General features: G+C 38.0%; 1 protein-coding gene across 1 annotated transcript in view; it reads right to left on the bottom strand.

Moving 5' to 3' along the window:
• The window catches only part of DARS1 (aspartyl-tRNA synthetase 1), a 41,473-nt gene extending 20,854 nt beyond the window's left edge, over positions 1–20,619 (bottom strand). Inside the window, exons 1-4 of the mRNA XM_075152724.1 lie at positions 20,447–20,619; positions 19,321–19,378; positions 13,057–13,149; positions 7,933–8,035 (exon numbers count right to left, since the gene is read on the bottom strand). Of these exons, the coding sequence (XP_075008825.1) occupies positions 7,933–8,035; positions 13,057–13,149; positions 19,321–19,378; positions 20,447–20,518 (326 nt within the window). The 5' untranslated portion in view covers positions 20,519–20,619. The remainder of the gene's footprint in view (positions 1–7,932; positions 8,036–13,056; positions 13,150–19,320; positions 19,379–20,446) is intronic.
• Positions 20,620–21,011: the final 392 nt, after the last annotated feature.

Raw genomic sequence — 21,011 nt, 5'->3', positions numbered from 1 at the left:
AAAGATGTGTCTTAACCAGCAGAACAACAAACTGAAAGGAAGTCCTAGATCTGGAGGGGAAAATCAAAACTGACTGAGCTTGTTTAAACTACATGACTTGTTATTGAAAGATGCAAGATGCTTGTAATTAATTTCTCTGTGACAAGGAACATCTTAATTGCTCTCCACTAACAGTCACTAATAGTACATTAAAACACTATATAACATCTTGAAAGTCTTCCAAAAATATGATATAAAGTATGTGTGCTATAAACAAACAATAACAAAACCCTCAAGAGTCATAGGTGAGAAAATAATTTGTATGAGGAGTTTTCATTTAGGTATTTAAGGTACTGGACTTTAAACCAGTAATTTTCTACAGATAATCTCACCCCCACTGGAAAAATATTTTCACTCTGTCTCTTTGCTAGCCTGCTTACAAAAGGCCAAATATCAGAAAATATTTATTTCCTTTTTATGAAAAATAAATGTTACAATTAACTTTATCTTTCACTTCTCAGGCCTTCTTGAGAAGACTGGAAAGCACTTTATATACATCACTTGACCACATAAGCCCTTAGAAAGCAGCAAATTCTACTGCAAATAAGGTGAGCAAGGATGACATCGGACAAGCTGTCCACTAGTGATCTCGGTAAAGGAAAGAGCAATTAACGATCAAGTTTACAAGGTTGGCTTTTTTTTTTAGTAAGACTCCTCTCCAAGCCCCAAAAAAACCAACCCACAAAATCCATACAGCTAAGTTGGAGGGTGGTGAGATAAATATGTATATGCACAGGAGGTGTTACTGAGGGGCAGTAACCCCCAGTTAAAGGAGGTAAGGACAGCGTAGAAGCGGGTACAAGCTACTGCTGATGGTAACTATAATCCTAATCACTTGTATCTGCATCAGTTTATCTAGCACCGCCTGGAGTAAGTCAAAGAGCTGTGAACAAAATCTAGGTATTCTAGCCCTACAGTCTTTTTCTACAGCTATAAAGCTGAGTTCAAATTTAAGTTATCCAACAGAACTTTCGAATAAAAATGATCAATTTTTTGAAAAATCTGATGATATTAAAGTAACAGTGGAAAATTCAAGCATCAAAATTCTCAAAACCTACGAGCATCACTATAAGTAAATTACAAGTAACTAAAAAAAGCCAAATTTGAGCATTTTAGTTGATTACAGTATTTCTTTGATGGTAATACCTTCAGGTGGTTGGCAGCTGCTCTAAAAGTTACACAGACCATGGTACTTCATATGTTTGACTTGCTTAACCATTAGGTAATTCCACACTGCATAAAATTTGTGAATAGTATGTTTTTCTGGTACATTTACACTTTAAAAGAGCTACAGTTGCTCAAATCAGTATAATGAACAAATGACTGAATTTGTACAAAGCAGAGGTCAACAGTAGGCTTTAAATCAGAATTCATGTAGTTAAGGGTGAGCCTCCATTCATCTTCATTATTTAAGCAGAGGTAACAAATTAAGAAAGACAAGGAGAAATGACACTAAGTGCTTAGAAGTACACTCTCTTACAAAATTATTCTGTTTAAAACTCCTTAAAAAGACTGAGGCAGCAATACAACGCTTTCGACGCAAGAGAATGTGATGATAAGAAATGCACAGAGAATATATCATGCTAAAATAGTATTAGGCTTAATTATAAATTCCCTTTGCATTTCAAATACGTGAATATTTAAAAGAATAAAAGTTTTACTCTTTTTTTCTGTTCTTTTTTAAACTTTTTTTTTCCCTAAACAGTTCTCCTCTATTTTTCCTGCTTCCTTTTTCACGTCAACATTTTAGCAAATGCCCAGAAAACACTACTAATGACATGAATAGCACTGTCTTCATTGAAAATATACATTTCTAATCTGCTGAATAAAAGCCCTCTCACTAATAATTGCAAATAAAAATAATGTTTTAAACTTATTGAAGCAAATTCTCTGCACTGTGAAAAAGAAAATAACAGTTAAATGTAAATGCACTGTATGATGGATTCATAATCAGATTACTGATCCCATGGCTGAGAACTGGTGTTCGTGAAGTCATTACAGAGCTTTGATCAGAACATGCACGGAATTCAAGACACGCAAAATGGTATCAGTTTAAAAATACAGGAAGAAACTGACTTTTACATCACTGTAACTGTAATATTGCTTTGCAAACTTGCATAACAGAACTTTAAAACTTTGCACCTGTGATTAAATGTGCTTTTTCTCTCTCCTCTAAACTGGAGTTGCAATTAAGACAGTATGTTTCTTGATCTGGAACACACTTTAAAACTATAACGTCCCTTAGTCATTAAATCTGCCATAATTTTAAGATGTATTTCAACTCAGTTCCTAGCTATGTAGAACCCTGTATCCAAATATGCATATAATTGCCTGGGTACACAAAAGCACTAGCAAGTTTTCTACTGCATATGACCATCTTTGTATTTACAAACGTTCATCATCTACTGTAAACTGTCATTTGGTAATTGGAAAATATGCTTTTGCTCATTCAGACTACATATCTAATCTGGTATGGAAGTAAAAGCTCATGTTTTGAGTTCTGTTTGAACCGTGCTCAGCAAGATCTAGTGCTGGAAAAATCTGAAGTCCCTAACATAGTGCATCAAATGTAAACTACAGAAACCTAGAAGGTGCTGCTTTGATCCTAACAAGTAATTCCAAGAAAGTTACCGAAATGGTAATTTCAGTTCAAGTTACAACAAGAAACAAGGTACTTTAATTAAATGCCGGTAACTACAGCAAAGTGTTCTCGGCAGCAGCAGCACTAAGTCATCTCGGGGGGGATTTTGATAAAATTCCCCTGGGTAACAAAAAAAAGGCCAAACCAACCAAAAAAAGTGAACAAGTAGCAGAAAAGCATGCCAAAGCTATCACCATTTCCATTAAAGACAACAATATTTCTATCTGTAATTAATATTACAAAGGACTAGAAAATAAATTAGGATGCATGATGTATTAAGAAAAGACAGGTGACATCTTTATATTGTTTAATCCTTAAAGAAGCTATTTTAGTAATAGATTTATAAAGTCCAATGCTAAAAAATTCTTCTGTATAGCAGAATTCTTTATATATAATGTTCCTTCCAAAAAATCAAGACCATAATTACTAACATGTCCACTAGATGCCTTATGTCCCTCTTAATTATCTGCATGTCTATTAGCCAAGACTTTCTCTTTTAACCACAGGATTGCATTATTGCAGTCTGTAGACAACATCTTTCATCAACAGCTTCATGTTGCAAGCTGAACCCCATGCGGGCCTCCCTAAGTGAATCACAATCAACATTTTCTTGATCAAAAGTCTGAAGAATTGGAAGAAACTTGGTCATTTATAGACTTTAAATAGAAAAAGTTTTACTTAACGGAAGCATCTATACTTGTTCAGACATTTTCTTGTTTTTTCTTCAACACTGTTTTCTGTAAGCAGACTGCACAAATTATTATATTAATACATTATTAAATCTAAAAATGTTAAATAATTGTCATAAAACATAATAATCAATGATCCTTTACCTGAATGCCAGTGAAAGCTGAAGGCAATAGAGTTTACTTTGAAAAAATGAGTTCACTTTGTAAATAGATGAAAGTATAAACATTTTGTACTCAAGTCAATAACAGCAACTGTAATACTGTCTGCACAAATACCGTAAGTATCCATTAAGCCCTCTGAAAGGGAAGTTAACTGACACTGTATACATGAAGGCCAGTTAAACACCTATTCTTATTCTCTTCATTCTAAAAATATAATAATCTGTTTCCGATACCAACATTCTAACACCTGGATGAACCTGGATATCTCCTGGAAAAAAAAAAAAGCCTATCTTCTTTTAAAGATTTTAAGTAACAAAATCCACTAAAGATTTTTAATAATTTTCACTGAAAAAAATTCCACTTTATTTCCCTTCCGAATTTACCTAGCTTCACCATCTGTTCATTGCATCTTGTCATACCTTCGTATCTGCAAAGTAAAGAACCCTCCATTGGCAGAAAATCTTCTTGCATAGTTACTATCAGACTGGGTTTTAAATTACTTACTAATTTCTCTTGGATAGAATAGAGAGTTTTCTTTAGTCTCACAGGAAGGCAGATTTGCCTGACCGCGTATCATTTCATCTTGCAGCTTCGCCATCAACCTTTTCTAATTTGACATATATTCAGACACAAAGACAACAAAAGCGGACAAAATATTCCAGAAATGGTCTAATGACTGGCATATATTACATTAATGGCATTTTATTCCTCTTTTTCAAAACTCGAGAGATCTCCTAACATAGTAGGTAAGAGAACTGCATAGGCTCCTGTTAAGTCAGTTATCTATCGTGATCTCGCATTTCTCATCACTTACTTTCCTACGTATTAATCCTGAACATACACAAAATCTGAACTAACGATCACAAAGGTAAATTCACACTGAAGAGCATCAAAGTCATTATTCTAAATGAACCCTGATTACTATATACTCCTAGTCCCTAGTTTACCACTCCAATTTCTGTGTCACCAGCAAACTTAACAGCTGTGATTTGACATTGTCTTCCAGATCACTGATGCAAAAATTAAACAGAAATGGATAAAGAAAGTATTTCTGCAATATCCAGCAGTTTTCCTGGTATTACCAATTTATCTAGCTGATGAACTTATGCATATTTTTCTACATTGTGAAGTATTTTCATACAAGTTTACCCATCCTTTTATTTTTTTTCCCCTCATTTTTAATCTCTTTTCTGGATTTTCATTCTCTAGCCTACTATAAAGAGCCATCAAGTTACTTCCTGCGTGAGGGCACATTGTTTGGGCAGCTAAATTAGAATCTGTTAACCACTCCTCCCAATTGCTATATCATATCATGTGGCTATGGTAGCAGGGAGGAAAGGCTCAATGCTGATATAAAAAAAGAGAAAGAAAACCAAAACCGACCACACCCAAGACTTTATGGAAAAAAAGCAGGTTGATAAATTACTAATTGCACCACTTGGCACCTCTGCTGGCTGAAAGAGACAATTAACTCTTTCTCTTACACAGCATCCCTTGCAGGACTAGGCCGAATTTTTCTTTCTGATGGAAGACATAACAACTCCACAGCTGCCAATCCAGTATCTCGACTGGCTCTACGTTGTTGGCTATGTATGTTTTGAAAGTTCAACTAGAAACTTTTCGTAGTTAAACTCACATAAATTTCTTCGTAAAACTGAGTTAAACCAGTATTAAGCGTCTTTCACTAAAAAGAACTCACATTCTTATGATAATGGAGAGAATTAGCATATGAATGTTGCTAGACCACAGAAGGTTATGAAAGTTCTTGGTTTCCATGTGCCAATATCTAAAAGAGGAACTGGTTTGTTTATTATTTATGAAAATTTGTACAAAAAATGCTCATGATTTAATCAGTTCTCATTAAACATTCAAGATCCAGAATTTCACAAACTATTTTTAAAAAAGTTTTGGACCCAGTATCCAAATATGAGAAAGTAGCACATGAAAAATAAAACTTATGTACTACCAGTGAAAAAGTTTAGTTTAAAATTTTAATTGAATTATAAGTTATGTAAGTTAAATGTTTTCTTCAATAAATGTGTATTTCCTCATTTAACGTGTAGGAAACAAGAGGAGATGATGAAAAAACACACTGAGAAAGGCAGAGAAACAGAATAGTTATTTTTAAACATCTAAGACCAGCCTCATCTGCTAGCAATAATGGCATGATTCCACAGCAGGTGAAATATAGCAGGAAAATGATGGAAGACAAGGCACGTACTGTTGCTGTGCTTCAGGTGTTACTGACACAGTGACCACAAGTGCACTTAGAAGTCAGGGAACAGCAGCAGCCTCTCCAGGACAAGAGGCAGCTGCAACAGCAATATCAGACAAAATTGGAGAAGATAAAACATTGGAAAAAGTGAGAGCATGGCAGGTTATTAATAAAGTAGGTTTGTTGGTGGGAAGGAATCATGAGAAGATGATTGCACTAATGGTGTTAAAAAACCAAAAGCAAACCCCAAAAGAAAACCCAGAAGGCTGTAGCAGAGAACGTTCTATCATTCCAAGAACATGATAATAAGCATGTAAGCATTTCAGAAGCACAAATAATGAGTAAAACATGCATGCTATAAATTAGAGAGGCTGAAGTATCAGGATTTAGCTAGCAAATGCTATCGCAAAAAGAAGCAGAACGAAAAGTAAAAAAGTACAAACATCATGAGTCTGGCTATTCAGAGGAAATCAGGTCTGTCACACCAAGAAAAGTGAGGAGATGACAGGGAGTTGGAAAGAACCTAAGGATGAGGTTCCATCTGTTTTAACAGCTCACTGCTGCCAGAAGAGAAAGGAGCTTTGCCTTCTACTCTTCCCAGATACCGCTTTCCACCATTTATCGCTCCTTCTTAGCTCAGGACCTCCTGACCTAGTTTAAATAACTAACCTGACAGAAAACTAACCGAGTAAAAAAAAAAGTATTTGTGAATCAAAAAAAAAAAAGTCACAGAAGGCTTACAAGTGGCAGAGTCAGCACATGGAAGAAAAGAGTAAGGCCCAACTTCCCTCTCATAAGCTCCTAACTACTGAGCTCTGCCACTCACAAAACGGAAGAAATTCAGTTGTGGAGGAAAGAACCATGAAGAAAACTGAAAAAGAGAGATGCTGGAGAGAACTGGAGAATAGGAGAGTGAGCATCACAACTCTAAGAGTTGTTTCACTGTTCTGTAGTGCAAGTTCATCAAGAGAGTACAGGCAGACTTTTGGTAGGTTAGACGGAGATGAATTGGGGAACGAGTAGATTATACTTAATTCTTTTCAAAGATTCTAAGCGCTGGAGAGAACGAACTATTTCATGAAGAAACAGAACACTTTGGCTCATAAACACCTGTAAACAGCATGTTTCATACTGGCACTGCCAACACTAAGCACCGCCAAACAACAAACACTGCTGGTTCTGTTTTCCCCTTGCCTTGAACCTCATCAGCAGAAGCATTATCCTAACCTTCTTAACTTGGCTTCTGGAACTCTATACTATAATGAATCTCTCCTCTCCCTGACATATTGAAGGTTGAAGGCTGTAGCACTTTTGCAGCTAATTAGTGGGGGCTCCCTTCCCAGGCATGAGAGTAGTGCCAAGAACTACACAGAAGCAACTCAAGTGCCACATGTTAAACATATTATGGCACCAAATTGATCCACGTTTCTATTTGTGAACAAGTAGATATACATGATTAAAAGCTCTACTATAAAAACACCTTTGTCATGCAAGCATATTTAGTACTGGACAACCTGAAAGCACAATCTTGAGGCAAGTAGCAGGGGAAGGTAATTTTTCATCTTTAAGAACAAAACAAACCAAATAACTGAATTTAAATTGCTGCAACAAACACTTGTTTAATTGGCAAGTCTAGCTATTACCGCCCCCAAATATTTTAAAAACTAACTTAAATCTCTCATTAAACATTCTAGTGCCAAAAATAAGGTGTAAATAAGATTAATTCAGTGTACAGAAGCTACTCTCAATTTCTTCAACTCAGTAAGCCACTTGCAATATGGAACTTCTTCACGTCAGTTCTAGCTATAAAACGTATTACTACACTGCATATCTTGTAGAAGAAAAACCCTGAGCATGTGCAGACACACACAAGCACCACACACGAAATGAAGTGTCCCACTAAGCTCAGCTTGCCAGACTTTTTGTTAGCAAGCTTGAAAGTAAATGTAGGTTGTCTATGGCGAGAGAATGCTGCTTCAGCAGTTCAGAATGAATTTCAAGCCTGTTCTCTATTTTATCTTTTGTCAGTCTAATGTATTCAACCCAATAGTGAGCTGACAATTTAAATAACTACATTTTAGAACAAACGAAGCATTGATGTTAATGTGTGAAAATGGTCCCAACCCCTGGGAGTCCTGGTTCCCACCATTGTTTACTCTGACAACAGGATATAATTGCTTACTTACTTGGCAGCAAACTTTACCATCTGCTTGCTTGCATGCTGTCCCACAGCCACAAGAGCCTGGATATTAAACTGCTGCTGACGCAGAACTAAGAAACACTGCTTCCCTGAATACAAAGAAAAACAACACAGGTGTATTAAGGACAAGTTACTCGAGGTCTTTGTGAATGAGAAAAAATGCTTTACTACTTTAATATTAAGCTGAGCTTTTAAGGGTGGGTGGGTGTGTCCCTCTCCCTCACCGCCCCCGCCCCCCAAATAGCTACATCAAACTAGTTAGCTCTGCATGTACACACACACACTCCCCCAAACACTGAGAGAAATCAAATAATTCTGCCTTACATCTATAAACATCTGAATGGACATTTTCTAAAAATAACAATAAACCTTCCAAGATAAATAATATCTAGAAAAAAAAAACAAACTAGAAACATAACTTTTAAAATATCTATTGTTCTTCAACTGCAAGAAGTAAATTCTGTTTTCCTTGTTGCTTTGCTCACAACTAGGTCGTCTACATTATTTTAAAATAAGTTTTTTCTTATTTTCTCAAATTAAAGCTGTAGAGTTCAGTTTACAAAGCTGCTTTGAGAGAAATAGGTTTGATTTTGCACCACAGAGACTAAACCAACAATCTTCATTCTATAATACAACACACATGCAGAATGAAGGGGAACAAAAGGAGTATTGATTCTGGTGAATGACAAGAACCTAAAAGACCCAAGTAAAAATTCCTGTAAGAGCAATTTACTCATGAACAGCTCAGGGAAAAAGAAGTTAATAGGAATTAATAATAATTTACAAAGAACATAATGCACTTTGTTGACTTTTAAAATGGGTATTTCCAAGTCAACAAAGCTCCTTTTAATCTGTTTAGCTGACAGTTACTATCATTTCATACTTCTCCTCACATTTCTAATAATCATTTACTCCTTAACTTAGATTTAAGGAAATACGGTGATTTTAAATGCTTCTTCCTCAGAGAGAGAAATTAACAACACACACTTCACGGTTGTACCAGTATCTGATAAAATGCATCAATATCATTTTAATTCCAAGTTCTGACTCATAATATTGCAACATTTTCATTACAATGGTGAGAATAAGAAGCCAGAAGCTTTGTTATAGATAGCTATTTCCCAGTTATTGTTGACTTAGACTATAAAGCATTAAAATCAACATATACCTAACTTGAACACCGACACTAAAAAGCCAGTTGCAGTTTTCATTTGTAATTATGTAGATTACCATTCCTGACACATAACTGCAGATAATTTAAACAGTATCAGAAGATAAATGCAGAACATTTGACACACAATCTGATGGAAATAAAAGCAAACATATAAAACTAGTACAAAATATTATAAAAAAATTAACATTATAATTATTGGAAATAACTAATCTTGTCCTATGATTGTAATTTTAGAAATGCAACAAAATTAATTCCGTATTTTCAGAAAACAGAGTACAACTATTTCTCTATTCCAGAGGCAGCAATATCTAAGTAAAGAAAGTAATATGGTATGGATGTACGTATTTCTTGCAGGCAAACATTAAGCCACAGATTTAAATTAGTAAAAGTACAGGCTTCACAAATTAAATAGAGCCTTCAGTGGTATACATGCCTGTGCTTCAGATCCAGCAAGTCAACAAATGAAGTACAATTTTTCCATAGGACACAATATGCTAAGTTTCTTTGGATAAGCTAGGCGTATCTCACCTCTTTGACATCTCAGTATTTCTTACTTACAATGTGGTTTGATACAGTATTTCCTAGAAAATAGTATTTGTCTCCATGATTTCAGTCACAAATAATTTAGCAAAATACGATCGAAGTTTCAGCAATGATGTATTAGGTGTTCAAACAAAAAATACACAGCTGAAGATAGCTACAATGTCACTCAACTAGTAAATATTTAAGAAGATAGTGAAATAAATGGAGGGACCTGGTATCATACTAATGAGAAGCAAAAGTTTGGCAGTTGTACTTAAACCCAAACACTAGAAGTCTGATCAATATCTGCATTATAAAAGGACTCAAATCTTTTTGTCATGAGTAACAGTAGTTGTTTTCATGAGGAAAGAGGATGTTTTGTAGGATATAACCATTTCTAATCACACAGAAGATAAGTGATCAAACAAACCTCACTGATAGGAATAGTTAGAATATCACAGTTACAAAGATTGTAGGAGGAAACAGAATTTTTCCCAAAAAAGCCGAAGGCACGCAAAATAAAGTATCAAAAATACAAGCCGTAATCAAATCTAGTTCATGATTAGATGCCTTTACAGATCAAGAGATGGAAAAAAGGAAGCATCAGAGTGAGAAAAAAGTTGGGATTATGGGATGTTCTCCATGTATTTCAAAATATTTACATGGTATTTAAGTGAAAAGTGTAAGACTAACTTTACTCACATTCAACAATAAACTACTCTAAGTTTCTATAAAACAAACCAATACTGCATCCCACAAGAATGCTTAAAAAGATGAAAAGTTTCAAAAAAAATTTGGTTAGAAAGGTCCGACTCAGTCTAATGCAAGGAACTTTTAGTCACTGAACAAATAAGAGAAGACACCACACAGAGAATCCCATCAAATGTAAGCACATAAAACCAAACAGGAATCCATTTCCTTTCTTGGATCTAAGTACCAAATGACACAAGACCTTATGAGAGAAAAGGAAGTAAGGAAGGAATTCGTATAAAGAGTAAAAAATGTTTGGTCATATAAATTAATACATTGCTAGTTAGAGACATCTGCCAGGAAAGAGAAAACTTTATATGGTTTATTATAAAATTTGGTCCAGTATTTAAATTGCTCTTGGTGGTATTCTTATTTTCAGACATACTATTTGGGAAATCAGTCTGGGTTCTGCCAGCTGCCTGGCAGAACCCAGACTGATTTCCCAAATGCTTTTCAATGATAAACGTGATCAGTAGCTTAGGCTGGCTTTAAAATAAGGCCAGAAATAACATTTATTCAATCTACGATAAAAACCACAGGGCCCCAAGCACTTTAATTTTAGTACAACCCACAGAAATTCCCAACACCCCATTCTTTACACATCCTTCAGTTAATTTCCATCAGACTTCGTAAGTGGCTTGCTATATGAGACAGCTGGATTCTGCAGTTGTTCACATTCATTTTTTGGGGTTTATTGGTCAGAACTAGGCAGGGTTAAATAAAGGATATGTTGGTTATTGAGGAGTCAAATTTGAGCTTCTGAGAAAAACTAAAGCTATTTTTGTGTAAGATTTTCCTGTTTCCTGCAAGACTTTCCTTTCCATAATGGTAGCAATAGCACCACGATGTGTGTGGGAAAGGCTAATATTACTTTTTACTCTTAAACATTTGCTTTTCTTGTAAGATTCTTTCTCCCAAAGCTTAAGTAAACAAGCATATGGCATTCCCTAGCAGCATTCCCTGAATGTCAGAATTGTTCTGTGTTGTCAGACCAAGAGGGAACAAGAAGCACCATCAATAAATTGAGAACACTTCATGCCCATAATCAACTCCTTTTGCTTTCATTCTTCAGGTTGTGTTAAAGAGTTTGGAAAACAAGCACTGTTATTTCATGAAAAACAGTAGTCTTTCCTGAGGTCAAAAGTGAAGGATGACAAACAGCTTCTCGTAAGTTAATATTGCCATGTTACATATATGTTACTCTGATTGAAGTAAATGCATGTATCATGCAAGATATCGTATATAAATGCAATACAGAGACAGTAATAAACAACCATTGAACTGTACGTTGTTTTAAAGGTCTGCATAGACATCTGTCCTTAATAAATTCTGTTAATAGTCTGAACTCTTCCTACAATTGCAAAAGAAAAAGCCGTAAGGATACTCTTACTTCTATACTGATAATAACTAATAACTAATTTAAATTAGATAGTGTCTCCTGTCTGAACAACTTCAAGTTGTAATGACCAAGGCTTTCACAGCTTTTGGGGTTGACAATTTCTATACACAGCAAAGACAGACTTCCATGTGAGACCATGCTACAGAACTATTGAGGAAATCACAGAGGAATCCCTAAATTTAAAGATTCTAATACAAATTAAAATGTGCATTATATGTATGTATTTATATGCAGTTCCTTATTTTAACCGACTGCAGTTGAAACACTCATTAAGAAGGATATTTTTTAAGAAAATGAAGCCTCAAAAAGAGAAATGAACCTGGTGACAATATTCTGTACTGGATTCTCACCCCTAATTTGCATTATTCCCAATTCTAAGACTACTGTTAAGTTTCATTCATGAAGATAATTTCTTTATGCTCTTTTCTTTCAACTCTTGGAAAGACAAGGCATTTATATCTCACTACAGAGCTGCCAAACATAACTGAAACCAGTACAACAGTTGTCAGCATCTGATGTCAACCGAAAAGGCCAAAGCCTATTTAAGTTTGCATATGGCAAGCTGATCTCCAGAGAGAACTTCTGATTCCAGGGAAGAAATATGGCTGTCAGACAGCCAAGAATGACAGCCCACACTACTGAGAACTCATAAAAGGATTTTCCCTTTGACTTGTTAAAGAAAGATGTTTCTTATTTTAAGTTCAAATTGATGTAATCAGATTCTGGTAACTGAAAGTAAAAATTCTGAAATTTTAACACAGATTTTTGTTTCCTGTCGAAGAAAAGGTATAGTGAAAATATTCATATGCAGCAGAATAAATATGGCCTGTCTGACAACTGATACATTTATAATAAAAGTACATTTTACAGTAGAAGCTTGTAACTGTTTCATCTCACAACTGTTACATCTCACAACTGTTACACCCAAAGGAGAATTACTATAATATTTTAAAATTCCTATTATTTACAATTGTCCACACATTATTTAGTAATATGGTAAAACCTAAATTTACTTTTACTACAATGTAGTAGTAATACCCGATTTCCACTCAGCTGAAAACAAAATTTCCTCTTCCCCTCTTGGGAAAAGAGAGGTGGAAAAAAGAGAAAACAATCAAAGTGAACACTGAGTGAACACTGAGTAACCAGGTGGCAAAATTTTGTTGTATGCAAGACATAACTAACAGGTCATGAAGCTAAAATAAACATTCAGGTTATACTAACAATATGAGGAAATAAAAATAAAAACCCTGGAGGCATCTCACCTTTAGCTCTGCTTGTATGAATTCTGCCACGAACCCAAACCACTTCATCAGCCTTCTCCACTGTCAAGTCTTTTATTCGAATCAAAACTCTATCTGAATTACAGGAAAAAAAACCACATTTTAAAATGGTTTTGGTTTTTTCGAAGCAAAACATTTTTCACTTTAAACTCCAAATACATTTTCTACCATTGCTAAAATTTATAATAAATCCAAAACATTATTTTTGTATCTACAGCATAATGGATATACTGAAAACACACAAGATCCCATTTCCTTTCTCAGTGAATTGTACTTGATCAAGTAGTTTTAAATTGCTTCAAGCTTATTATTTGACTTATATAGCAGGGTCAAACTGCATTAAAACAAAAACAAGACTTACTGTAGTTCACGGATGGCAGAACCCAGCATGACTACACTATTTTTGATAGGACTTCACTGTGCTGCACTGTACTACCTGCACTTATTAGTCTGAATTTCTGCTAGCTAAGGGATGTCTGCCCTGCTCCACTGTGCGATTTGAAAGTCGGTATGCTGAACACAGCAAAACAAAGGCTCAGAGGTGACATGACTATTCTCTGTATCTACGTAAGTAGGGTGAATATTGCCATAAAATAATTATTATTTAAAATAAAGAAGAGAAAGAAACCACAAATAAATGTGCACTAGAAATTAAAAGAAGATTTATTTTGATAAAAACAACAGCATTTTGGAGCAACAAGAGTGTAAAACCACTAAAATTTATTTTAAGAGAGAATCTCTTTGACAACCTGATCAAGCACTACTATCATTGTAGGAGCCAGGATTCATCAGAAAGAACCCTTCAAATTCTATGTACCCAAGAAAGCTAAATAACAATAGGAATGCATGGTTTGGAAAGGACAGATTTTTGGATTGTAAAGGATTATCAAGGAAAATAGTTTTAAATAAATCAGGGCTTTAAAAATTGTATACAACCATTATGAACTGCCAATATGCTGGCTGCATGCCACTATTCCTTGAAATGTACTTGTTTAATTGTATTTTTCTGTAGATTTTTGGCCAAATATATTCTTGCAGGGTCTCAAACACTTATTTCTTACAGTATCTACAAATCAGTTAGAGGATATACGTAGCATTGCATAGAACCTCAACAATTCTAACAGCTACGCTTACTCATTTACAGTTCGTGTGTGGTTAAAAACACTGCCTATTAGACAAAAAAAAAAATATCTTCAAGGGAGGTATTGATCCTTATGAGTCTCTTCCAACTTGAGATATTCTATGATTCTATTCTATGATTCTATAGGTAACACAAGCAAATTCACTCTCTCTGCCTTTCACCACAGACTTCTCCCTTGTTTCAAAATAACATTAAATTTACTAAGACATTTCCACTCTAGACTTTTCCCGCCAGAACTTTTCCAAAGTTTGCCTATCCCAGGTTACCATCTGCCATTCTGGACTCCTTCCCTCTGTCTTTGAATACCAGTCACAGCTTGCCCTGCAAGCCTATTATTCTGCACTGGGAATTTTAGGGGGTTGAAAATGTTTATTAGCTTATGCTCAGGGTAATCTATTTTCTTCTTCACAGACACACATCAAAACCAGAACAGAATGAAAGTGCACAAAGAAGTGTGATAGGAAATTGACTCAAATATATTAATAATGTGTGTGTTTGCACGCGTGCACTGGGGAAGGGAGAAATGGGAATAAAGATGTTATCACTTGCCAGCAACTTCCGATGTTCAAACTTTATCAGTACTATAGGAAACATGTAACCAGCACAACCCATAAGCTTTCGTATTTCTAAAGGTTTGATATTCAGACAGTTAAAATTACCTCAGTCAACTTAAAACTGTATTGTTAGAAACTTAAAACATTTTCCAGGCACAAGCATAAAGACAGAATGAGGTGTTACCCTTTTTATGGATCCTTAGTGTTTCAGGGCATTACATAAATATTTTTAAAAGTCGACTGGATACATAATGGTCCATGTTTCATGAAGACTAAACAGGACACCTTTAACACAAAAATTTTTATATGGTACGAATTATTAAAAACTATTTCACCTTTCATAAAAAGGGTAATAAAACAATATCCAAAAAGAGACATCATGAAGTCATTTTTTCCAACAGCAGATCACAGAATCACAGCATGGCTGAGGTTGGAAGAGACCTCTGGAGGTCATCTGGTCCAACCCCCTGCTCAAGCAGGGCCACCTAGAGCTGGTTGTCCAAGATTGCGTTCTGATGTTTTTTTAATATCTCCACAGAGGGAGACTCCACAATCTCCCTGGGCAACCTGTGCCAGTCCTTGGTCATCCTCACAGTAAAAAAATGTCTCCTGATGTTCAGAGGGAACCTCCTGTGTTTCTGCTTGTGCCCATTGCCTCTGGTCCTGTCAACGTGCTCCACTGAAAAGAGCTAGATGCAGCAACTGTCATGTCACTTTGTTTCCCTCCTTCAACACTTCCCAAATCTAGTCTTCTTTTCCTCTCATTTCTAAAATGCCAATAGTTCATGATAATGTCTACATTTGTTAGTGTAAGCAATCATTTCTCTTTGTCACTGATTTTCTCTTGTCCAACCAACATATTGTAGCTCAAATCTTCCCTCCGTACTCTCACATATAATTTCACCTGGAATTCCTTTCAGTTCATTTTATCTTTTCCATGATAAAAATGAAGCTTCTTGCTCTCACCTTTAAGGTCCGCCCACCATACTCTTCAAACTACCACCTACTACTTCTTTCCCAAATGCAAGCTATACTTACATTTTCTTGCCACATAAACACTTACAATTAAATAATGCAAAAATAAAAGATGTTTTAAACCGTGCTACAGTTGCAGTGAAGACAAGGGAACAAAGATTTTAAATGAAGTTCAAACAAAACACTCCGCAAGTCTGAAATTACACTTCCAGCCCCAATTCAATATTCATGCTGTCTCACCTTCATTGCCATTCTGAATCATGTTTAAGGGGAAACTATATTTTTTCATTTCCTTCCTGTATAGCACAATCTTTTCAACATACTAAATATCCTTACCTTTCTCTCAGAACTCTAACCTCTTCTAAACATGGGATGAGAGGATAATAACCCAAAAAGTTGTGTGTGTTATACAAGACAAAATCACTTTTCCACCCTCAGATCCCCATTCCCTGCCTGTCACATCAGCCTGTTTCCTAAGTTCATTTATCCTGCATCATGGAGTTTTGAACAGTATGATCAATATTTCTGCTGTCTCTGTGAAGTGCCAGCACCTTTGCAATGTTGGATAAATTTGAAAAAGAGAGGATAAGTTTAATAAAAAAACCTGAAAGCCAAAAGCAGTACAAGACGAAAGCAGCTTCCAGGGAGGGGAGATGAAAGTAATGGGGCTGAAGGGAGAAAAAGGGAAAGGCAAATGGAGTTTTACTAGCAATCATAGCCTCAAGCAGGCAGGAAGGACTTAAAGACATGATGTAACAGGAAGTGAGAACATCAGATAGCCAGGGCAGCCAACATTAGCAGAAGAAAGACTGAAGTGGGCCAAGAATGAAGGCACAGGTGTGTGAGATCAGTAGGGTAGGGTGGAGCATCTATGCAACAACTTTGTGAACATGTGAAAAGAGTTTTAATTTGCCTGCAGAGGAGTAAGAATCTGTGAGTATAGCAAAAGGACAACAAGCCTATCCCTTGGAAAGGGAGAATAATTTGCTCTGATCACTCTAAGCTTTTTAATTTCCCATGTCCAGCCAGTGTCCTCAGGACAGTGCAGCTACTACAGCTACTAAAAGCAACAGCGCTGCAGATGTCCAACTGAGCTCCTACCCATGTCTGTGCTGTCTGTACTGTCTGTTGGCTCCAGTTACCAGACAGTATGTGGATCTGCATGTCATACCACAATTCATTATTCTGATTTAGAAATGGCATGTACCCACACAAAATTCAGAAACAAACAAAACTAATAGAGACAGATGGGAACACTCATATTTGTGCTTACCCACCACCCCCTGCTCCAAGCAGTAGTTCCTCCAAGACACTCAATGCAAGCAGAATACTTTGGGGAGAAGCATATATACGCTACTGATGCCGAGTGAAGAATTCACTCTCCCATGAGTCCTTTGATAAGAGCTCTCCCTGGCAGGAACTACTGAATATTTAAATAAGAGGGCATTAGTCTCAAGAAAGGGACTAGGCTGATCTTGAATTTTTTTATTATACGCATTTTGTTTTTTATTGTTACCTAATTTTGGTGCTCTACATAACCACCTTCTAAAAAACAGAGCAGCAAGAATGTTGTAGGTTGTATTTTAAGCCCAATGGAAAACCTACTCAATCTTATCCATACACTGGCTGAGACTTTTTTTTTAAAACAAGGATCGAGGGTCAAGGTACAACAGATCTAAATACAGCACTCAGCCTTTTTCATATCATTTCCTGTAGCTTTTGCCATTTTCCTTCTCAAGATATTTTTTTTCTCCACAGTATTTTTGAGTGTTTCTTTTGAATATGAGACAGCTGGCAGGGTCTTGTATTCATGAGAGTAGGATTTGATCCATCATCTCAATCTGCCAGCTTGGGTCTCCCACACCATTGTTTGCTATGGGGTGTGAAACTGGCATAGGAAACACAGCTTGCAGAAACTCTAGCGAGGCAAATGCCATCACACAAGAGTGCAGGGAGAGGAGATCCAACAGGAGATCAGCCCACAGTCAGCAGTGCGGGTTAACCAGTCAGATGCTAACTTGGAGAAGTTACCTTTTTCTTAACTTATTCTATTATTCTTATTATACCTTTTAGGTTGCAACTGCACACGAAATTATGGATTGTTACACGGTTACACATAAATATGGATGGCTGTGTTCCTGCCCCTTCCAGGAGTCATCAGACCTCTAACCAACTTCTTTCACTTTGCTAAGCTTGCTAAACAAGTTGTTGTTATTAGCATGTTGAAATGGATCAGCAGAAGACCCAGCATCAGGGATACTACAGCAGCCAGCAGTTGGGCTGGCTTACAACATGATTTCAACTTTAGTTCCCTTTATTTGACAGATAGTATGTATTTTATTCAATAATGACTGTTAATACAGTCTCTAGTGATTTTCTTGTCCCATTACATTCTTGACATAATGTTTCACTTCAGTTGGTTTTAACCTATGATTGCTTTTGTGGCTCCTCCTCTTCCCTACATTCTGCATTTCCCTTCCCAAGGGAGGTCAACCAAAACAACCATTCAGAGGAAAAAAAAAAAAAATCACCTAATCACAGATGATGTTCCTTTTTTACATTTCTCTATGAAGAAGTTACAAGAAGCCAGTCTATTATCTTCCCTTGTTCCTGTTTCATGCACTGAATAATATGAAGATTAATATTTCTTGGGATGTTGGTCTGGGAGATTGTTCTCTAGCTGTCAAGTCTTTCTGAATCCCAATTCCCCAACAGTATAAAGGAAGCATTTCCTGAATTCACAGTGGTGCGAATAATGATAAAGTCCATAAATATTAATATTAATAGATTTGGTGCTCATATGCAGGAGCAATGAAGGCTGCATAAGCAGACAGATATCCTACTAGGAGAGAGCGCACTGTTGCAGCAAGCCATAACAGAACTTACTCCAAACAAAGAAAAAACCTGACATCTCAGGACTCAGTATATTATAAATAATAATAATTTAAGAGAAAAAAAAAAAAAAAAACAAAAACCCTGCAGTGATGGATAGAGACAAAAACTGACAAGCTGTGCAGGGCACGGTCCAGGCAAGGGCAAAGATTGAGGTTCTATAACCTCTCTGGACCCAGCTCCAATATCCAACGACACTCATGGTTTTTTTTAACTTCTACCTTATCAGAACCTCCTGTTCCAACTTGTGTCAATGACCTGTCCAATTGCCACACACCTTCAAGGCTCTGGCTTTATCTTCTCTACACCCTCCTATTAAGTAGCTTTAAGCAGTAATAAGATCACCCCACAGATTCCTCTTCTCCAGGCTGAACAAGCCCAGCTCCCTAAGCCTCTCCTCAGAGATCCTGTGCTCCAGTCCCCTGAGCAATCCGATAGCTCTCGACTGGACTGGCTCCAAAATGTTAATGTCTTCCTTGCAACGGAGAGCCCAAAACTGGACACAGCACTCCAAATACAGCCTCACAAGTGCCAAATGTATTCAAATAAAGGGAAAGAACGGCAGCAGGATCTGAATGAAAAAGTTTGGTAAATGATTTCTCAAACAAGTAGTGTAGATATGTAGTATATAACTTCTTCTTTTTCCCCCTCTTTTTAGAAAACTTTTTTCATTTTTTAACTGACCTGGTTTCTCTTGGGATTGTATCATTGATGCCACTCCATATCTTTCCTTAGCATAATCCTAAAATGGAGGTGAGAAACATATATCAAAGCAGCATACACAAAAAGGTGAACAAAATCATTACAGATTTAACTGAGGTAATACAAAATAATTAGCTATAATATTAAAGTCAAGAAATTGTGTTTCAGACTCTTAGAAGATAATTGTGCCCTGTAAGAAAAAAAAATTCCAACAACAGCAAACACACATTAGGATCATTATTTGCCACACAGCAGTATGAATACCTCTGTAAAGAGTCTACTCCTGAAAAGATATTTGAGTCCTACGGAAGTAGATCCATGGCTAAATATTTCCTTTCAATATTCAGGCACACTAAGAAATCCAGCAGATTGCATGTCATTATGACAGCCAAAGAAAGCTTGACTGACTACTAACAAAACCTGTTCTGTAAGACACAGGGGCCTCTTCATCAAAAAGATCACAATTCTAGTTTTCCAACTAAGCCCACTCATTTCCAAACAAAAAAAAAAAGCCTTAGTTTATTTATTCTATTCAATACATGAACCTAAGTTCATTCTAAATACTTTTACTTGGGGGGGTCTCCGTTTCTCTGCTTTTGATGAATTGTGGCCCACGTATAATTTTACAGAAGCCACCTATACTCAGAATTTCTCACTGCTGATGCATTTTTGGCTTTTCCACAGCAGCCCGGGTGTTTCTGTAGGGGACTGGGAAAGGGCACAGGGACAGGGCAGGGCTGTGCTGCCCCTCATCGCTCAAGCATGGCCTCCTCCACCCGCCGACGCGGAGATCGCACTCCCGCGGGGCTCAGGAGCCGCTGTGTGACCGGAGAGGGGCAGAGCTCTTCGCTGAAGCTCGAACTGACCGGGCCCGGCGAAGGGGGAGGTGGACAGGCAGTGCAAAAGCAAAAGGCAGCTCTGCCCTCGGGCCCGGCCAAACCCCCCCATCGGGCCCGGCCTCCCTCCCCGCAGGGGACGCTGCCGCCAGCCCCCTCAGCGCCGGCCCCTCGGGCGGCTCCAAGCCCTCGGGCGGCCGGACCCTGCCCCTTCCCCCTCTCGGGACAGGCAGTCTCGACGCCGCGCCCGCCCCCTCCCTGCGGAGACCCACATCGGCCGCCGACGACTCTTCGCTCTCCGGGCGACGGTCCTGGCCCTGGCCGCGGCCGGCGGCGCTCGGCATCCTGCAGCGGCCGGCGCGGCCCCCCACCGCCCGGCTCGGCTCCGCTCGGCTCGGCCCGGCTCGCCCCCACGCGCCACGCCGCTTCCGCGCGCCCGCCTCTCGCGAGAGCGGCGCCGGCAGCGCGAGAGCGCCGCGCCTGCCCCGCGCCGGCCAGCCTCTCGCGAGAGCTGAGCCACGGGCTCGGGGCTGTGCTCAAGGGCGGGCGGCGCGCGCGCGGCCAACGGCTGCCGCCGCGGGGCGGGGGCGCGAGTTCCCCTCAGCGCGGGGCTGCCTCCGCGGCCCCCTCAGGGCCGAGGGAGCTGTCTCTTCCCTCCCTGCGGCAGGTGGGGCTGTTGTTTGCCGCCCCCTCCTCGCCTCAGAAGGCGAGCAGCAGCCGAAACGGTCATTTGCACGAAACTGCCACCGTCCTGACGAGGCTCAGCGCCTCCGGCCCTGCCCTGACGCTGAGTCGAAAGCTGCTGTGCCACAGCGGAGGTGTGCTGGTCTGGGCCGC

This window comes from Calonectris borealis, chromosome 6 (assembly GCF_964195595.1).
Source record: "Calonectris borealis chromosome 6, bCalBor7.hap1.2, whole genome shotgun sequence".
Lineage (NCBI taxonomy): Eukaryota > Metazoa > Chordata > Aves > Procellariiformes > Procellariidae > Calonectris > Calonectris borealis.
The sequence above is the reverse complement of the archived record's forward strand: the minus strand, read 5'-3'. Positions and strand labels throughout refer to the sequence as shown.